This window comes from Emydura macquarii, unplaced genomic scaffold (assembly GCF_026122565.2).
Source record: "Emydura macquarii macquarii isolate MOO-44397 ecotype Brisbane River unplaced genomic scaffold, CSIRO-AGI_Emac_v2 contig_1790, whole genome shotgun sequence".
Lineage (NCBI taxonomy): Eukaryota > Metazoa > Chordata > Testudines > Chelidae > Emydura > Emydura macquarii.
The window spans coordinates 25,857,609-25,879,165 of record NW_027131927.1 but is presented as its reverse complement, the minus strand read 5'-3'; the positions used below and the strand labels follow the sequence as shown (position 1 = coordinate 25,879,165).

General features: G+C 37.2%; 1 protein-coding gene across 8 annotated transcripts in view; it reads right to left on the bottom strand.

Annotated features, from left to right (window-relative positions):
• Positions 1-21,557, bottom strand: part of CCSER1 (coiled-coil serine rich protein 1) — a 1,029,451-nt gene that overhangs the window by 618,352 nt on the left and 389,542 nt on the right. For all 8 annotated transcript variants that reach the window (XM_067557175.1, XM_067557176.1, XM_067557179.1 and 5 more), the window contains exon 6: positions 8,945-9,155. In XM_067557175.1, coding sequence (XP_067413276.1) covers positions 8,945-9,155 — 211 coding nt within the window. The remainder of the gene's footprint in view (positions 1-8,944; positions 9,156-21,557) is intronic.

The window sequence follows — 21,557 nt, the reverse complement described above, 5'->3', positions numbered from 1 at the left end:
ATGAATTACTTGATAAAAGTGACTGCATTCAATGCAGAGTTGTTGAATAAATCAGCAATGCTACACTGATTAATTACAAAGTTAGTTAAAAAGGAAACCTGCAGTGTTTTACACTGTAATAACCTTACAATTGCTTCTTAAGTTGCTAATGGACAATGTAAGTAAACATAATACCTGTAACAACTAACTGCAAGGAATCTTTAATGTATTTGAAAAACATAATTTAAGACCACTTCAATTTTTCTTAGTAATGAACTGTCCAGTAAAAGCCCACTTGCCATTAGCCTGCAAAGTATTTCTAACAACATCAATCATAATACTACCTAGCTCTAAGAGTGCACTTTTTATCTGTAGATCTCAAAGCACTTTACAATGGAGGTCAGTATCATTATTTTACAGGTGGGGAAATTGAGGAAGAGGTGAAGTGTCTTTCCCAGGGTAACCCAGCGGGCTAGTGGCAGAGCTGGGAAAGCATCCAGATCTCTTAATTCCCAGTCCAGTGCTCTACCCTTTAGGTCACAGTGCCTCCCTGTGGACTTTGGCATAGTTTTCCAAAGTACAACTTAATTGAAATAAACACTTTAAAAATGATATTGTAAAGCTTGATTCTTCATAAGAGTCAAAGAGAGCTCAGCTTTTCCCTAGTTTAATAAATAATGATTTGAACAACAATCTGATATATAAACCTAGAACAGTTTTCCTACTAATATTATTGTTATAATTAACAAACATTTATATAGCTCCATAATACTACATGGTACTTTGCAAAGGCTGTGAAAGAGACAGTCCTTGATCTGAAGTATTTACAATCTAAATTAAACATGCTCAGAACATGGAGGTACCATGTATTTTAATTAGCTGGATCAGCTACTAAACCCACCTTGACAATCTAAAAATTATCACTAAAATAAGGGAAATTATTATATTATCTATCTATCTATATATATATATAGATAGATAATGTGTATACATTATAAGGAATGCAGGGAAATATAACCTACCTACCTAAATATATTTAGCTGAGGTTAGTCCTGCTTTGAGCAGGGGGTTGGACTAGATGACCTCCTGAGGTCCCTTCCACCTCTGTGATTCTATACCCAAATTTAGCCTACCATAAATATTGGCAAGATTATGCCTCCTTTAATCACCTTAAGAAGTACCCAATTCTACACAATGTATCCAACAAGTGCTAAGCCTACAGTATGTTTGAAATCTAAAAACAACTCATTATTATTAACTAAATAGATTCCCTCCCCCAAAAATGTATACTTTTTTGTACTCATTCCTGCACTAACAACTACGTAACTCAGGGGGTGTGGATTTTTAACACCCTTCAGAGACAGAGTTATACTGAAATAGGTCTGTATGTAGACCAGACCTTAGACTGCTTTTTATGAAAACTTAGAATTTAGATACTAAGGTCTTAATAAGTCTTCAAGTTTCATCATCCCATAATACCAATTTTATAATGGTGTTCAGATATTTAATTTTAGTTTGGAGGGCAAGATTTCTGTTTCTCCACACTGGCTTTCAAATTATAAAGGCATGTCTGCCTTTCACTATTCTGGCTTTACTGTCTTTGTCTGCTCCACCTGTTGTATGTACAGTGATACCAAGATATGTGAAATATCAGACCTGTTCTATGTCAGTCCCTGGAAGTGCTATTGATGTTCCTTGTTGTGTGTTGATTGTCATGGTTTTAGTTTTCTTGGTGTTGATTTTCACTCTGCTAATTGTGCATAGGCCTGGAGGTCATTTGTATTGACTTTCATGTCTCTGTGGTTATGGGATTGCAAATAGATGTCATCTGCAAAGTCAAGGTCCTCTAACTTTTGTGTGAAAGTCCATTGCAGGGATAGCCACTAGGTAGACCGTAGGCTAAATCCAGACTGCCAGACACTTTTGAACAGACCCTGAAATCTTTTTACTTACTCATTATCATAATTATTTTTTTTTTTTACATTATTTTCTCTGGAGTCTGAACCGTGACTATATCATGACCAAGACATTTGAACCTTTACAAAAAATAAATGACTACCTTGGTCCATTATCTGTGATCTTGTTCATTACTCAATCCACTACCAGTAAAAAGATCTATGGTGACAAAAGACATCCTTATCTGATACCCATATAACCTTCAATGACTTAGTTAGTTTGCTATCATAGATTACTTGTCATGTCACATTTTCATAGAAGCTTTGAATAATGTTAAAAAATTTCTGAGGGATTCCATAGCAGCATAGCAACTTCCATAAAATTGTTCTCTCCTCAGTATCAAAGGCTTTCTGGAAACGTATAACATTCATATAAAGCAGTGACTGCCATTTGATCAACATTCTACGATGATACATATATGATTTCAAATGTTTTTACTCTGCCAGTTCTTGTCATAACCTTGAATCTATTGCATTCTTTATTCTGTTTAGAATAATAAATGTAAATACCTTATGTAGGATACACAGCAACTGAATGCCCTAGTGGTCTATTACCATAGCTTTTTATTAAACTGGATGCATTAAAAATCTCCAAAGGACCCAAATCCTCTTTACTAGATTTTCTACAGTTTGTACATTACATATTGGAACTCCCCTAGCAGAGTCAGAACATCAGTAAGTGAAATCAGATAAAACTCATTAAAGACACTCATATTTGACAACATACACACAAATGAGATTTTCAGTTCTTTCCTGAGGGCAAACCTGGTGCCAGCTTCCCAGAAGTGAATGGTTGATAGCTCCCCACCCATTCAAGACAATCTAAGACAACACTTAACTCCTGTCAAATCCAGTTACATTTACAGTTTTGCAAACTTCTACCTGCCTGCAAATTTATCTCTGAGTAATGTTTTTGAGATGGTTGGGTTATGGTAACCTTAAATCAGAAGTGGACATAGACACAACTAATTGCCTGATCCACTTTAAGATTATTTTGTTCACTGAAGTTCTTGATGTGCTTTATAGACCCTACATGACTGGAAAAAAAAATAAAGTGGGAAGGTGTTGAATCTATTAGTGGACATTTCCTCAGTTGAATGACCCCTAATCTCAAAAGAAAGAAAGAAAGAAAGAAAGAAAGAAAGAAAAAACCCCACACAAAACCCACAACAGTTGGAGCCTTGTCAGCAATTGCCATGTGTTTAATCTCCTTATTCAGGATAAGATTAATAAGAAGCTAAACCCATGGCATTATACACTCATAGCCCAGGCTTGGATATAGTATATGCAATACATACATAACCAGGATACTAAACGATTTTTATAGTGGGGGTGCTGACAGCCATTGAACCAAACTGTAAACCCTGTATATGATGGAAACCACTTTGAGCCAGGGGGTGCGGCAGCACTCTCAACACCCACACCTACGCACATAACAGAAGAACAATAGTTTTGCCATAATTTAGGCTCTTCCATTATAAGCAAATGCAACAGGAGAACACCATATTGTTCTGGCCAGCATAACACTTTGACAGATTATAATGAAATTGTTCCTTGGATATAGTGCTCAATGCTTAAGACACATCATTATATTGAATAACAGGTCTAATATTTTAACTCAATTAACTTGTTGTTCTTCAATAAATACAAATATACTTTCTGTGTCAATTCTTCCACTATGGATTACTTCAGATGAAAACAGGAACAATAATGCTCTTTACAATTATTTGCTGGTGTATTTTTAAAGTAGATTGAACCCAATATCTTTTTAAAATGGAATTAAGAGACTTGTAAAACATGTGGACTTATAATGAAACATATAATATTTCACATTACAACAAGCATGGCTCTGCCAGAAACCAAATTTTGGATGGCTTGAATTTCCTGTGCGAATTTCCCTTATAAGGAATCTAGATTTAACTTTTGCTGCATTACCTCTTCTAATTCAACACTGTTTTCCAGTGAATCTGCTTTATAGAGATTCTTGATGAAAGCAAGAGTAATTTCATTTTACTGTAGGAGAGTACAGTAGTTGCTTCACAGAAATTGTTTCCAAAACTCACAATATGCTCAGACACCTCATTTAAAAATACTCAGACATGTCAGTACTGTACGTGACAAATTTGATGAAATTTTGTTTTCATGCAGTATTTCACTAATAGTTTCAACAGGTTATGCTGATACAAGAGATTTTTCAAGCTGCTCTGACCTATGTAAGGGATTCAGCACCAAGAACAACTCCCTGTCACATAGCTGGAGCAGGGAGAAAGATTGTAATTTTAACATGTGCTACTTAGCATAATTAGAGTGGTGGCAGTGAATCATAGTAATAAGGCGAACATAAATATGTAATTATTTTAAAATGTTTTTATAGTTAATATTAAAGATAGCTTTGAGTGATCACAGCTAGAGATCCAAAATGGCGATCATAGTTATTTCACCTGAGAACATCAAAATGGTAGCCTTAGAATAACCTGACCATTAGCAAACAGGTAGACTGGAGTGAAATAAAGGTCATTCCAAAGTACCTGAGGGGAGGGTTCAGTCAAGTAAAAGTGCAAGTTCTCGGCCAGGTCCAGCAGGAGTATGCAAAATAGCTTAAAGCTGATTGGCAGAACGGGTACTAGAATTGAAAGAGCAGCCATTTAAAAAGGGTCAAAATCTATATATAAGGCAGAGTGCTGACAGGTTTTAATCAGTGTGAGTGGAAGGCACCAGAATGAGTGGACATCAGAAGCTGAAAGATAAGAGCTGAAATTACTGAAGAAAGGAAGAAGATGGCTAAGTTGTTGCGACGGATCAATCAATTCCGCAAGCAGCACCCAGTAGCAGAGAAGCAGCAGCAGCTAAGCAGTGACAGCAGCAGCAGAGAAGTACCCATTTGTTTTGACAGAGCAGAAGGACCAACTGAGGGATAAGACGACTACGTGGTAGTAAGAATGATGATTCTGCTATAGTAACAACTAGGATGAATGTATATGTATGACTGGGATAATAAAGTTGGATGTTTGTGTATGTATGTCATTTTGTGTTTAGATTTTAATGTTTAAGAACTTGCTGTCAGCATCCTATATGCGACTGGCTATCCCATATAGAATGTAACTGCTTAGTACAACTGTATAATATTGTGATAGTGGTTATTTTGTTATTATACATTGACTGAAGGGATTTGTTACATTGTCTTATGTTATATAATTGCTGTTGCATTGTGTTTATATGACTAGTGTTACATTGTATTGTGTTCTATGACTTATGTAATATTATGTCAATCTTTTGATCCAGAGGCTTTATCCATGTTCTCCCAAGGGTAAACTAAATCAGTCGGTTCCAGAAAAGTTTACAGTGATCAAAGGGAAACCCATAGTAAAACTCCTGCAACTCCCCTTGGGTGAACGTCCTCCTGTTACTCAACGATACACACAAGTCTAATGGTTGGTCTACTAATATAATTAGGCCATTATAGAGGGGTGTCTTGAGTCAAATTTTGAGGTTACAGCGTGTGTATGTGCTGTTGTGATAGCTGGCCATACAAGTTTACTCTAATTGCGAGCTTAACCGTAAAAAGTGAATGTAAATTCATAAGATGTCACAATAACCTAAAAAAAGAAATGTTGACGGGAAACGGTGCAAAAGCGAGAGAAGAGAGAGATAGAGAGAGAGAGACTGAATTAGTCTAAACAAAAAGGCCTGCTGATATAACTCAAAGGATGTGTTAAGATCATTCTTGGTAAACAAGAAAAGTGTGAAACCAGAAATCCGTGAACCAAAATTGCTGTGCTGGAAACTAGACTTAATTGGTGGACAAAATAATGAGGAAATGGAATATTCCACCCATCACTTCCTTTTGGGGTCCCTAAAGGAAAAAACTTTGGGGAGAAAAATTGTCCATTGGAGTGATCTTCAGCATTGTGGCTGTCACCCCCACTGCCCTGGGACCCCCTTCATCCTGATCCTAAAAATATCCTGACTAGTCCAGACCAGAGAGAGAAACCCAGATGACACCGTCACCACCACCAGCCCTGCCTGAATTCCAACCACCACCTGGGATGTAAGAGTTTGTCTCTGCCCCACTCCCCTCTTCCTCTACTGTGTCGTTTTTCTTCTGCATCTTATTTCTTCTCTTTCCTATGTCTCTCCTTTTTTTCTTCTGTCTAATAAGAATCTGACATAGCGAGCCAATATTGTGTATTTTGCAACCCTTGCTGTAAGCCTATGACCAGGAAGAGGCAGCTAAATGCAATGCCCTAAATAGCCTGATGTTGGTACAAGTTTGCTAGGTCTCACAGTAGATGATGACAGCATATGCTGTGCCGGTGTTTTTCCAGCACTGAGGTTGCAAATGAAAGTCAACACCAATGACAAAAGCTGCATTTTCTATCTTTGTTGTTCTTTTCTGTTCCATTTTGTGTGTTTGTCTTGTTTTGTCTTCTAGGAAATGAGATCAGAGATCAGAGCAGCAACAGCTCTAATCCATTTCAACTAACTTCTCAAAAGGACAGTTATTACCATCTTTGATAACATTTTAAAGACGGTCAAATAAGGGTTTTTTTCCTTCTAAAAACCCAGCTAAAGGGGAAGGGAATAAGGGATGTTATTAAAATGAAAGCCTGACTTAATACTTTACATGTCAAATGCTTTACTTCTTTTTCCTTCTTTTCGATATCTTTAATAAAAGATTAAAAGGATTTTTAATTCTGTGTTTGCTATAGTACTAAGCAAGCTGAAGTCTGTATACCAAACCCAAACCTTCTTTAAAACCGCTTAATGTTGGACAATGATTGGATTATTTTAACACCTTTGAGCCCATGTATTCCATCTAAATTAATATAACAATGCCTAATCTAGCAATACATTCTACAGAAGCCCTAACCTATGGTTTAATGACAGCATATGAAAAGAACAGTTATGATCAACCACAAAGAGTTTTGCTAAGATCATTAATACAAATCAGTTTATCTTTTAAAAAAAGGTATATATTCACTTTAAAAAGTCACTTTGTGTGACACTCATAATATCACTCCATACCCATCCTGTGATTAGAACTACATATATTCCTTGCTTTCAAAAACTATTAGAAAGCAACTCTAGGTTGAATTTTTTTTCCTTCAGGTTTTCACTACAGTGTTCCTTTCCCCCCAACCATCTGGGAGTCTGCGCAGTCCTGCAGCTTATTCTATTACTGGGATTTATTTCCTTACTCACAGGTGCTGAGAAGATAGGAAACGATAGATGAGTCAGAGCACATTTGCAGCCAATATATATAATAATAAAATTAGAGAAAGAAATGTGGCAGAAGGCCATTTTTTATTTCAAGAATTGGGAAAGGAGATCAGGAAGATGAAGTGAACAAGATTATGTTAAGTGGCAATGAGACTTGGAAATTAAAAGATATGGATAAAGGGTGGGGGGACAGGAACAAATAGGAGGAAAAACTAAGATCAGTTATCCAAAGTGAATACAGTAACCCAGAAGGTGCTATACCCATCAGTGGGAGTAAGCAGGGGCCACCTTCAAGAACTGTGTATACCTTATCTTTTGCAGAAAGAAAATTCTGTGAGTGTTTTACTTATAAACTATACTCAACCACAGTTTAACTGTGTATAAAAATGATAATGGGCTTACGCTTATGTCTAAAGGAAAATATGATGATTCACTATGTAAAAAACTTAAAGGACTCTTCCTGAGGTGAAAAATAATTAAAATGCTAATAAGCCTAATTACAAGAAAGCATGTTTACTCAAACAATCCCAAAGGTAGGCATATCTTTTGAAGCTATAAAGGGTGTTTACTAGTTATACCAATTGAAGATAAATCTATATGTGAAATACTCCTTGCATTACCATTATTAATTATTATTATTATTATTATTATTATTACATTTTTAATGCTGTATTAATAATAATTATTTGCTTTATAATAGCACCTAGATGTCTCAGTCAAATATTGGAGCCCCATCATGCTAGGAACTACAGATGTAAATAACAAAAAGGTAATTACTTTTCTAGACAGGGACAAGGCTTACACAATGTTATAGTAATATAGTGGCAGTATAAGAGTTGACCATATGTATATTTGTATCCTAGCTCAACAGCTGACATGTCTGAATGTGCTAATGATGGCTTGAAAATTGGCTTCCAAAGACCTATAAGAAGGAGCTGATCGTATAAGGAGGACTCACCGTCTCTTACTGACACCCTATCATGAGGCAGGAAAATGTAGGTAGATAGCACAAGTCACAGTTCTGGAAAGGCTCTGTATGGACTGAGAAATTTCCAAATTTCATCTGATACCTAAGAACCAAAGCTACCAACAGTTAATCTTTGTAATTAATACTCAGACCCTATACTCAAACAGTCTTACACGAATAGAACTTTCAATGTCTTGTTTTTGTATCTCTTTCTTCTCTATATTGTTTACAAATAAGTATTACTTGGATTTGACTGTTAATATTAGGGAACATGTGATGAATGACTATCCAAGAGACAAGAAACACTCTGATCTGGGGGAGGACAAGAATACAATTTGGCTTACCCAGTCCAAGTTACCTAATACAATTAATAAAGAAGAGGCTCAAGATATGCCTTAGTCTGTCTATGACGGTGCCAGAGTTGGCAGACACAGATCCATGCTGGTACACAGTGAGCCCTTAGACATACAAGGGCATGGTTAGCTACAGGTTCAAAGTGTAAAATACAGACTAAAACAAGACATGCATAGGATGAAGCAAAACAGGAAAATACAGACTTTTTTGTGCGAGTCTGACTCACAGCCTATCTCACATCTAGTCCATTGAGCACATGGGGTGGGATTTGCAAAGCTCCCTGAGATATTGGGACATATAAAAGCCATGCTGGGAATCCATGTAAGAGCTCTTTCCATATTTTTAAGACTTTCTGGACACAGAAAAATAGACTCAGTTCTGTATCGATCAACATTTTCCTGAACCCCTCTTCACTACATAGTCTATTAGCATTGGGAACTATTAATCTTACAAATGATTGAACCATTACCTCTTGAAGAACTCTCTTCATTTTCAGCAGTAACGTCTTTACAGCTGTGCAATCCTGCATCATCAGTCTGAAGGGCAAAGATTCCAGGCCTCCACCTTCTTCCAGGTCTGCAAAAGGCCACTCCACGGAGGGACTGTTGGCCAGCTGGCTGACCCGAGGACACCTAGCTTCTCCCTGATCCACCTCCTTTGATAACTTCAGCGAGAGGTTCCTAACAGGAGAAAATATAAACAAAATTTGGCTCTGTGGTACTTTTTAGGCTCTCTGCCTTTATGAATATTTGGAGTGATACACTGTAGGCCCCAGCACTGTGATGTAGGCCTGAACCAGAGCAGGCCCGGACCATGGATACATATTTGAAGCTTAAGGATTAATCCCCACACTGAGAAAGAACAAAACTAGGCGCTATAGATAGGGATATTCCAGACATATTGATTGTTTGTTCATGCCACCCCAGGCTCTACTATGATAATTGACTGCTTGAACATATGTGTGGGAACATCCTGCCTAAACATTTTGTGATTTAACATTTATGACACATTGGGGCCCTGTTTGTGAAGATCTATGTATGAATGTTTGGGAACATCCTGAAATCTAATTGTGATAATTTACAAGTGAAGGTAAGTGCCCAATGCGTATCAGGAATGTGGTTGATGTGTAAATGTGGTTGATGTGGCAACGAGAGGGTAAATAAGATTTCTTTTATTTCCTTTTAGTAAAAAGAATTGGTGTAGGTATAAGGATTTTATTGTTAGTAAGTAAGTATAAGATAATGTACCAATGTAATAGGATAAGAATGTAATGATTTTTAGTAAGTATGAATGAGGAGTGCATGCAGTCTGAGTCTGCTGAGATAAGATGGCAAGGAAGTAATTGCTGAGGTAATGGTTTTCAGCCTCCAAGGGCAGGAGGAAGAGAAGATGCTTTTGTTTAAAGAACTTTTACAACCCAGATGGCAGAAGATCAAGATAACCCCGGAAATGGGGGAGTTAAGAGCCAAGGACAGGAACAAGACAAAGTGTGAAACAGGAATGAAAGAAGAATGGGAAAGCTGTCACACTTGCGATATCAAACCTAATTGGTGATTACATCAAACAAGGAGACTATCTGACATGAGAAAATCCGTAGACCTGAATGGGGATGGATAAATATAAAAATGGGGAGAAGAAACCTGGACTTTGGGCTCGTTCTGCAAACCCCAAGGAGCATAGTGCCGTGACTGACAGAGCCTGGCCCAATCCTCGTGTCTGAGTCACCTGACCAGTGATTCAGCTCAAGCAACACAGAGGCTGGTAATTATATCCGTCCTGCAGAACTGTGTGCATGTGTGTGTGTGTGTGTGTGTTTTAGGCAATTGCTTTTTCAAATATTTTCTGTATTCATAATAAACACAGCATATTGCTTTGTCCCCTAAATAAGATCCTGCTGTTTATTGCATAAGTGTAACAACACTACTAACACTGATCTTTCACTTTTTGTTTAGTGCATATGATGAGGAGTTTCATTAATGAACATAACCAACTTTTTGGAACATAACTTGACTAACCTTTTTAAGGACCCATTGCTAGAGGATTCAGCCACTACCACGTACATTTAGATAAACCTCAGTTCCCTCTAGAATTGAAACCAAGCTGTCCTCCATGTCTCACAGATAAACCACTTCCTTATAATAGTAAGTCTAGGTAGGCTATCACTTCTAGGAATGAAATTGCTCGGGATAGTTTTTACCCCGTTTTGCTATATGCTCATGTTAAAGGGGTGGACATAAGATTATGATTAAACTGGCTACTGCAATGAATTTCACTGTCTTATTCATTATATTTGTTTTCCATATGGTTATAACCTAGAATTTAGCTCAACCCTAAAGGAAATTAATGAGGAAGAAAACAACAAAGAGTTGATGCAGTGTCTTAAGATAAATATATTATGCTGTTGTATGGAAACTGCAGTTGAATAAAGAATAAGCCATCTGAATTTGTTAATTATCACCATAGCTTTCATAAAAGAACATGGGAGATCATGAGAGAAAAGGTCTATCAAGAACCACTGAAATCAATGGAAAGACTTCCACTGACCTCAATGGACTTTGGATCGGGCCCTACGGCAGCGAAAGAATACCACTATCTTAACCTGAAATCCTATCCCATACCCTAGTATCTGATCTGAGATCATCAAGACATGACTTCCACTTAGATGATGACAGTTCTGAGTTCTAAATACAAAACAGTCTCTGAGAAAAAGCTCTAGAAGTCATAGAATGATTTGAAAACAGATTATTTGGCAACTTGGTGAAATGGCAAAATAAGTCAATGCATTATGAATACTTCTGTCCTCAAAGAGTTTTTGTAATTTTCATGCTGTGCCTTTTTTACCTGGAATCAATGGGAAACAGAAAGAGAATGCTAAATGGAGCATAAATCCCAGGAAGTCGTAGTAGTTTGCATACTGGTACATTAATTAATTGCTAAATTACAAAAGGATTTTAGTGGAATTACTTGTCACATCCATATTATCATCAAAGATGTTAGTATAAGTGGCAATGGAAATAATGATTATTGTCTATTTAAAATATAGTTCCAATTTTTCTGCTTCAGTTGAAATTGTAAGCAACACAAAATTTAGTTGGTGTCTTGAGTCTGAGTTTTGGGCTTTAGTATTCAATGATAAAGTAAGGAAGGTAAAAATCTTCCAAATACATTTTGTTTTAACGTTAATTTTGGTTCCATAAGAACAAACATGCAAAAAAGAGAATAATGTGTTTTTTTAGGATAAACAATTCCCAGTGCTACCCTAAAGAAACAGAAAATGTTATTACCAGGATAATCTTTTATGGATTGCTCATTAAAAAGTTATGAAAGCTATGAAATATGTAATGTGCACTTGGGACAACGTGCACTTGAGAAACGCACCAAAGAGATCATTGAAATACCATGCATAGACAAAGGCTCATGATGGACAAAGGAAATAATTTTTTTTAAGCCTGGCTTCTTAAGACTATCACTTAAATAATTTTGTTTTTCATTATTCAAAAACAGTGAAACAACATTTTGAGTGGAATATTTTGTGTGATTCAAAATGATGATCTGGGAGGTCTATGGTAAAGGTATGTAACAGCCAAGAATATTATGTAGCCGCTAATTCATGGCCTTTATTGAAGCATTCTCAGCTATGAATCATGGAAGGAAAAAAGAGACAAACTTTAACTGAAGCATTAGTTACATGAGAAGTCACTCTTTCTCTTAAGTGTTTATTTAAAATATACTCATATTATGGGCATCTAGATTTGAATGAGTTCAATGAAACTGACAAACACATTGTTTCACTGCAGTAAGATGAAACAGAACAATCTGAGCAATAGCTGGGACACTGGTATTTCTGCGATACTTTTAATAGGAAATACCTACACAATGTGTTTGAAAACTTCTCAGGTGTCTAGCACAGCTGCTAGTGCAATCTTCATTTGCTGCAGAAGAAGCGTTCCAAAAAATGATTTTTCACCAAATACATTGTTATTAATTTATAATTATTCTATTATATCATTATGTAAGCCAAAATAATGTATCACATAACAGCACTGAAGATTTAGCGCAAAAAGCTTTTACTTGAATTAATTGTATTCCCTAAGTAGTAACCCTCCCCACCCCCACCCCAACCCCACACACACTGAATTTGGTGTTACTAAGCTTCAACATTCTCAAAATTAAATGTTTTGATAAAGTCATTTCAACATTTACGAACTGACATATTTTAAAATTCGCATTCCACAAAATATTTCAAGATTTTGACTTGTCATCCTCATTCAGTCTGATAAGAAATTTTGAAATGTTGGAACTGCCTGCAGGATACAAATTCTATTTTCCAACTGTCACAGTTCAGAGCAACCTCCATGATCTAGCTTGGACACCCACTCTAGGCTACAGGGTGGTCAGATGTCACATCTCTTGGGTGCAGACACACTTCTCTCTTCTTTCTGATCAGAGTTGTTCCAGGCCGCACACTTCCCTGCCTATGATGTGATTTCCCCAGAAAGTCAGACTGACTAAGCAGGCCTGCTTCACTTTCTCCTCAACGGCTATAAACAGCATAACTGCCCACAGTTATAAGGTACCACACAGCTCTTATTCTTAAGATGAAAGCATTACAGCAAAAACATATTAAAAACAATAATATGTGCTACATGCATGCTAATAAGTTTACCAGAGATCACCCCCAACTCCAAAATGGGCTCTGGCAAATAGTCAGTCCTTCAAACTCAACCACAGATTTTTTCTGTGGTTACAAGTTTGTAAGAGCTATTAGCTCAGAACAGGCACACTCATAAATCTCCTTTATAGAGTTTGGGCCTTTGATCTTGGGACCCTGTGAACAGGTAATCATCATACAGTCACCTTCTCTTCAAGGTGTAGCTTCAAAGGGCTCAGTGTTTGCATAACTGAAGGCAAGGGGGGATTTGCATTAATCTTGCCCTAGATATTTCCAAGGAAATAACACTTTACAAGTATTGTCCAAAATGTTCACTCTTGTCTGCCAGGTGGGTCAATATGGTCCTTGGATCCCCTGGGCCCACAATAATTCAGAATCTTTGTATTTAATACAATGGACTCCAAAGATACTTAAACTTAATTCAGTAATATCTCCTAAAGATTTTGCAGGAAACTGCCATATCTGTCATACGAACCATCTCTAGAACTGCGGGAAAGTCTAGAAATTCAACAAGAGTGCTTCATATCAAAATCATTGATTTGAGCGAACAGGCACTGCCACCTCTTAATTGATTTTAAAGAGCAAAAGAGTGAGGTTGTGACACAGAGGTTAATTATTTTTCTAATTGCTTTGCAAGCAAAGAGCAAGAAGGGAACAATCCATAATAATTCTGGTTAAATCTAGATCCTATTTGTGTCTTAAGTCATTGATTTTTTTTTTCTTTGACAACCGGACTGATTTCAATGGGATTTGAGCATCTAAGGGCTTTGGAAAAATTCCACTAGGCCCCCATCTGAAACTTTAGGTGCCTCAATCCTTTTTAAAAATCCGCCCCCTAATCTCTAATGGACCAGTTTCTAGAAGCTGTGAGACCTTCCTCAAGAATGCCCTGCTGCCACCTCTGGAAAGTGTGGTCCCCAAAAATGACAATGAGAATAAACCAGATTTCATTTACCACTTTTGGAATCTGGGGAGAAAATTATTTCCCAAACATCTTGACTTCACAGATCACGACAGAACTTTGAACAGCATCCAGAAATGCCAGAAACAGCCATGGCAGATCACAGAAATTCAGGGTGAAAACTTAGCCACATTGAAGTCAAAGGCAAAACACTCATTGACTTCAGTGGGGCCAGGATTTCACCCCTAATGTTATGTATTCCCAAGGGATCATCTCAGTCATGAAGTGAGCCTCTGAGTAGTTTGCAAGGGTAGCTCTATACAGATCAAATTACAGTAATCTAACTATAAGGTTATAAATGGTGTGGATCATAGTAGCAAGAGCTGCATCAGAAAGAGTGGTCACATCCCCCAGACTAACTTTAAATTGAAAAAGGTACTAGGTGCCACAGCTGCTCTGTGCATATGGAAGGCACACCACTGGATCCAAGAGGTGCATAAATTTCAAACTGTATTTGGCAAGGGCCAGATAGAAACCTCTGAGAGTAGCATGATTACAACTCTGCCTATTCATCTAGATGCCTCTCTAGACCTGCTGCCATGGTTTCTGTTTCATCCGGATTAAACTGTAATCAAATTATTTGCATCCACTCCCTCATTTCTATTGGATGCTGGGAAAGCACAGAGACTGCAGTATCTAGATTTAGTGAAAAAGTATTGCCACCAGAAAGTGCAGCTGTACTCTACCAGCAAACTTCAAAGAAAATCTTCTGCTACCATGCCTCAGTCAGTGTCTGTTTGCACCTCAGTGATCTCCAGGTCACAAATCTAATGAAATGGTATGTTAAAACAACCAAAAGAGGTACGCAGTAGTGCAGCTCTTTTTGATGCCATTTTCGCTAACCACGTAAGCACATTTCTTCCCATTCCAAATCATTTTAAAAGAGCTTTACGGAACAGCGGAGGTAGTGGAAAATACCATTTACAACTTGAAATAGTTTGAATTATTTTTACTTCGTACTCATCCTCAAACCAAAGATTCTGAAGAGTTTATGGTAACAAACTTTCCTTTCACATAGATTTGGTGATTATGGGGAGTTTAATCTTCTTAGTTTTCATCAACAGTGCTCAGGACACTGGCATAGTGGAATTAGTTTAAACTAGTACAATTGTTCCTTTAGTGTCTGCACTTCTTGATATCAGCTTAGCAGCACAGAAAGCATCTAATACTGTCCACCTCAGGAAGGTTCTACGAGCAGAGTGAAAGACCCTGGCCTCTGCTGGAAGAACTAAACATACCTTGTCTACTGTTTGAGAGATTACTTTCTAAAGCCAGGGCTTAGATAAAGCCTTAAATCTCATATATTTTTTTTATATTCATTGTTAAGCAGCATTTTGGTAAAAACAATCTTTTATTCATGTTTTGATCCTGTTCAGCTAGATATACCAGAAAGCACATTTCTTATTATTTCAGAAAAATGTTATTAGCTAAATACATAGATGGCAGCAGAATGATCCTGAAATTTACAGGTTTACATCCATAGCTTCTCTCCTATTCAGATTGTTTTTTCTTCTCACCAACTGTAAGTACTACAGCTGAATGGGATCCTGTTTTAGAAAAAAAAAATTATTAGTTCAAGAAAGATTGCCGAATAGGGTCAAAAGGATATATAAGATTAGGAAAAAATTATAAATTGCTTTCTTCCCAAGTAGCAAGGTTTCACCACCACTTTAAAAAAGGCAGCTTAAATCCTATATACCTAAATTATTATTTACACTAGAATAGCACCTAGAAGCTACTGGGATGAGGCTTCCATTCTGATAGGTTCCATGTACACATAGTTGACGCCGTCACCAGGGCAACATCAGGCCGCTGTCAGATCGATTACTCTGGATCGACTGAGCGGTCAGTGCAGACCCGCTCAGTCGATGCAGAAATCGATGTACTAAGACCACCTTCACAAGTTGCGTAGCGCTGCGTCGATGGGAACGTGAAGACGGCGCGCAGAAGGAAAGCAGAGAAGTCAACAGGAGTTACGCAAGTTTTTTGCGTGGCTTGCATAACTCCTGTCGACTGCCGCCGAATCTCAGAGGTAAGTGTAGACAGGGTCAAAGTAAAAGAGAACCCCAGTCACAGAGATTTTACATCTAAATATAAAAGACAGACAAATGGTAAAATAAAGGGTTATTTTCCCCATTTAGCAGATAGGAAACTAAGGCACAGAGGACCAGTTTTTTAAAAGGTATTTAGGTGCCTAAACATGCAGATAGGTGCCCGTTGGATTATCAATTAGGCGCATAAATTCTTTTAAAAATCTGCTCCAGAGACTAAGGTAAAATTTTCAAAAGCAATTAAGCTTTAAGTCCCATTTTCAAAAGAGCCATAAGTGCCTAAATTGCTTTTGAAAATGATACCCTAACTGACCTACCCAAGGTCATACAGGACATCTATTGGCAGAGTTAGGAACCCAGATCTCCTGACTCTCAGTCTAGTGATTTAACCACAAGATTGTATTTCCTTTTCTTTCCTTACTGCAGTCACTAAGCATATATCCATATGCCCTTACACCTTCTGAATGTAACTTTTGCATTGTTGTAACTGCTAATACTTTGAAAGTTGTACGGATGATGTACTATAAAATTAAAATGCATGGTATGGTAAGGTACATATTGTTTGACATTTTACAGCTTTTAGTACTGTGCATCATTTATTGCCATTTTCATGCTGAGATTTTTCAAGGTCACTCCTTTGAAAAATCATGTACAATATCTGTCATTACCAATCTATGCACACACACACATGCACACTATAATGGTTAGTGCTGCTATAAGTTAAGGGTTTGTCAGCCTTTCCATTATAACCCCTTTTCTTTCAAAGGTTTATAACTTAGCCGTAAAAAAACTTCCTCTGGGCTAAAACTTGGCAATGAAGATATATGGAAGCAAATTTTTTTTTTGTTTTAAATCTCTATTTTTCAGCTAGCATTAAAGTATAGGAGATTTAAAAAGACATCATGGAGCCTGTACTAAAATATGGGCTTGTATAGTAGAACTTTTTTCTTTCTTCATGTTCTTCTACAACTAGTCCAAAAGCTTACATCATGTTCTTCCCATCCAACATAGAGAGACACAACCATTGAAATCCTGATGTCATCCTCATATATAAGGAACTTGCTACCCCAGAATTCTATCTGCAAACTTTAAAAGATGTTGACATGGATATGAGTTAGCAGTGTACCCTGGTTGCCAGGAAGGCTAATAGCATATTGGGCTGCATTAGTAGGAGCATTGCCAGCAGATCGCAGAAAGTGATCATTCCCCTCTGTTTGGCATTGGTGAGGCCGCATTTGGAGTATTGTGTCCAGTTTTGGGCCCCCCACTACAAAAAGGATGTGGAGAAGTTGGAGAGAGTCCAGAGGAGGGCAACAAAAATGGTTAGGGGGCTGGAGCACAAGACTTATCAGGAGAGGCTGAGGGAACTAGGCTTGTTTAGTCTGCAAAAGAGAAGAAAGAAGGGGGATTTCATAGCAGCCTTTAACTGCCCGAAAGGGGATTCCAGGGAGGATGGAGCTAGGCTGTTCTCAGTGGTGGCAGATGACAGAACAAGGAGCAAGGGGAGGTCTAGGTTGGACATTAGGAAAAAGTTTTTCATTAGGAGGGTGGTGAAGCACTGGAATGGATTACCTAGGGAGGTGGTGGAATCTCCATCTTTAGAGGTTTTTAAACTGCGGCTTGACAAAACCCTCACTGGGATTATTTAGCTGAGGTTAGTCCTGCTTTGAGCAGGGCGTTGGACTAGATGACCTCCTGAGGTTCCTTCCAACTCTATGATTCTATGTTACCTAATAAGACAATGTAACACAGTATATTAATGTAATAACTAACAGGAATTAACTATTTGGAATATTTTGATGGGACTTATTAACTATGTAATTAGTATGAAAAAGAATCAGAAAATGGTAAACCAGGACGTATTTGATCACTCCAAATTCTACTGGTCAATGCAAATTCCAAGAAATCCGTGCCTCTGCCTTTTTTTTTTTAAAACCATGTAGCAATTACACAGATGGTATTACTAAATATCCACTAATTAATATCCAGCTCCTCTATTTTGTCTTTTCAGAACCTGTCTTGGAGGAAAATTAGTTTTCTATTGATATAATAATATAATAAAGTCAACAGAATTATAGCAATGTTTTAATATAAGTAAACTCATGTTCTTCAAAACAAATTTGTCTCCAATCTCTCTCCTAACCCTCTTTCATGTAACTTTAGAATAATGAGCTACAAAAGAGTTGTGTCTAAGTGCAGAGGATACCTCATGTCTATATTACGTATGGAATTTGATTAATCTGTCACAAAGAAACTGTGACCATAAAAAACCATCCTATGTCATTACCACATAAAATAGTTAGAACCTAATGTTATTGTTAAAAGAGCTTTTATGTTAAATCCCCTTTTATATCCATTTAAGGAGAGCATGTAATGGATTTGAGGCATAATTTATAAGAAAATCTAGTAAATGCATGTTACTATATATATTCATTTTTGAAAGCTTGGAATCTACCAGAATTCTTAACAAGAAACTAATGTACAGGTTGGATTCATCTCAGATTTTTTGGGAAACATTATGAAATGAAACCTGTTGGAAAAGTCCTAATCCCACTGACAAGTGTCCAAACTCACACAATGATTTTGAAAGTCTAATGAAGAAAGTCTAATGTGAAAACCCCATTTACAATGTTAATTAAACCAACCAGTTATTATTGTAGAGTGCGCTGCTGACACATTTTTTTTAACCTAGTGTTGTGTGGCACAGGAATTGTGAACATTGTGTATTTGTCACCTAGGATGGTGTATAATACACACTCTCCTTGTATATGTATATAAGAAGCGGTGTTTTCAAGTGTGTGCATGGGGTGGAAGAGGAATCTCACTTAGGACAATAGTTGACACAGATCCAAAACTTTCATTTACTGTCATAATAAACAGATTTTGGCAGATATTTTTTCCACAGTTAAAGAATATAGAGATAATGAGCTTGGTTATGACTAGCCCTTAAAGTGCAAGATAGGGGAAAGGAGCTCCCGAGAGGAAGAGCAGGACTGCTACCAGAACTTTGTCCTTGAGAAATGCTGTGCCCCAAAGCAGCATGAATGGACAGGGAGCAGGTGGCTCCAATCCACCTACATGCCAGCCAACGAAGTTGGCCATCCTTGCAGGACTGGGGGGAAGAGATAATACTGCCAACCTTAAAAGGCTGTAGTTTGTGTGCTTCCCGTGCACAAGGAAACTCCAAGAGGCATTTTGCCTCCTGAGGCACAAAGCCTCCAGTGCTATCTTGAGGACGATGCAACTCCACAACACTAGTTGCAATAGGCTAAGTACTATTAACAGAAATAAAGTCCAACAGAGTAATAGGAGCAAATTCCCAGTCCACATTTGGGGCTGTAAGCAAATGAGTTACAAGGAACAACATGGTGTTGTTTCCTTGTGAAGGTGTCATTCAGATGAATTAGAGGTCTCACATTCATTATTAGGTTTCTTTTACTAGGCAGGTGTTACAATTTGCGCACATGCTTTTTACTTAATTAAATTAAAGTGCATCAGAAGCACATGCTTAATTTTTCAACATAGATGTTAAGGGACCAAAGGAAAAGAAAAAGCAATAAACTAATTAAGTGTGTAAATTAATCTAATTGCTTTATTCTTACACTCAGTGCCATAGCATAAACATGTTTATTTTTTTAATCATATGAAGAAACTAACTTGTGTACTGGAGTATGCTCTGTTTCTTGCCAATAAGGTATTGTGCGTTACCTGTCTCTTCTAAATTGAAACAGAGTACTCAAAGGGATAACCAAAACATGTTGTTGTTGAATCTCACTACAAAATAACAATCCTTCACAAAACAGATATTTCAACAAGATTTCCATATTGTCCTCTCATGCAAGTCCCTTTAAAAAAACAAAACAAAACATTTTCTTCTTTTCTGTACTGTTACCTATTAGGAAGGTAACACCAAAATTGTAGAGATTGGATGCCAGTCACAATCTGAAAGAAAGTGTTTGGTCCAGATAGTTATAAACAATAAAAATTGAGCCTAAAATTAGGCTCCTAAGGCCATATTTAAGCACCTGCAAAAAGTGACGAGCATCCAATTTGGAGATGGGAAAGATACATTTAAAGCTCAGCATAGAAAACAGGTGGTATGCTAAATCTGAAGTTACTTGCTGAACTGTTTGGTGGATAAAATATTTTTGCTTCAATGTATTGCTACCTTTTGTGCTTATTATAAAGTTCCCATAAACCATGCCAGAATTATTGTTTTATTCTCCTTGTGCAACCTCGTCCCCTTCCAACTACTAAGAATGCAACATCCATGGGCTGTTAACTTTGCTTCTTGCAAGATTACATAAATTAAAGCTGAACTTGTTCGTTTCAATTGTTTGCATTATGTTGATACAGGCTCTGCTCTCTGGACTTTCTCCGTGAATTAGCAAAATATGTGGAGCTACTGTAATTACTAACATGTTTGCAATGCCAGATGTGTTTAAGGTTGAGACAAAATTTAAAAGCAGTATTGTACTGTGAGATACATGTCTAGAAAAATAATAGTAAATCAAAAACCTCTGCCCAATGATACTCTTTGCTATGCATCTTTAAATTCACCAGGACCATATCTACCTGCATTATGAGCAAGAAGAGAAAGAATGGTAATATTTTGGAAACATTTTCTTGGAATTTAACAGTAGATATCATATCTGTTTTTTCCAAGCTACATTAAACATCCTCAAATGAAAATAGTTTTCATTTATACTCATAATATCTTCTTCTGCAAGCGGTTTATTATAACCACAATAGTCACATACAGCAATAATAAATAAATGCAATACTTGATCATTGTTATTTTGCCCATCCCAACTTTGATCGGAACTGTGCTGGCTATCCAATGGCTGTAAGAACTGGTAGGGCTATCAATTTCACCATCTTTCATGATTCTATCTCACATACCACAATATGTGGTGTTTTTATTAAAGCCCCAGCTTCTGGAGTCAAGTGATTAGATGAGAATCTCATCTTTCATTATTTTTACAGAGACAAGTTTCTAGCCCTTACAGCTGCAGAGAAAAAACTTGAAAATATGACCCAAGTGCATCCTAAAGGCTCAGAAACTAGAAGACAAAAGAGAATACCTCTAATGAATTAAAAAAAATAATTAAGCAATTTCATAATTCACTTCACTTCAAAATTCACTTTTAGACACTTTTATCATCATGGACATCATCTGATTGGCTGTTGTCCCCCAAACCTCAACTCATGCTAAAACTCATCTGTGCTTTGGGGTGGGCAGGCAGCATGGAGGGAAGGCATACTGGGACAATCATACCAAAGCGGGTTGGGTGGGCACCTTGAAAGAGGGGAAGAAAGAAGGAGAGGGAATGTTTGGAAGGAGGAGGAGAATAAGAATAGAGGAAAAACAAACACCAACAAATGTACCTATCATAAC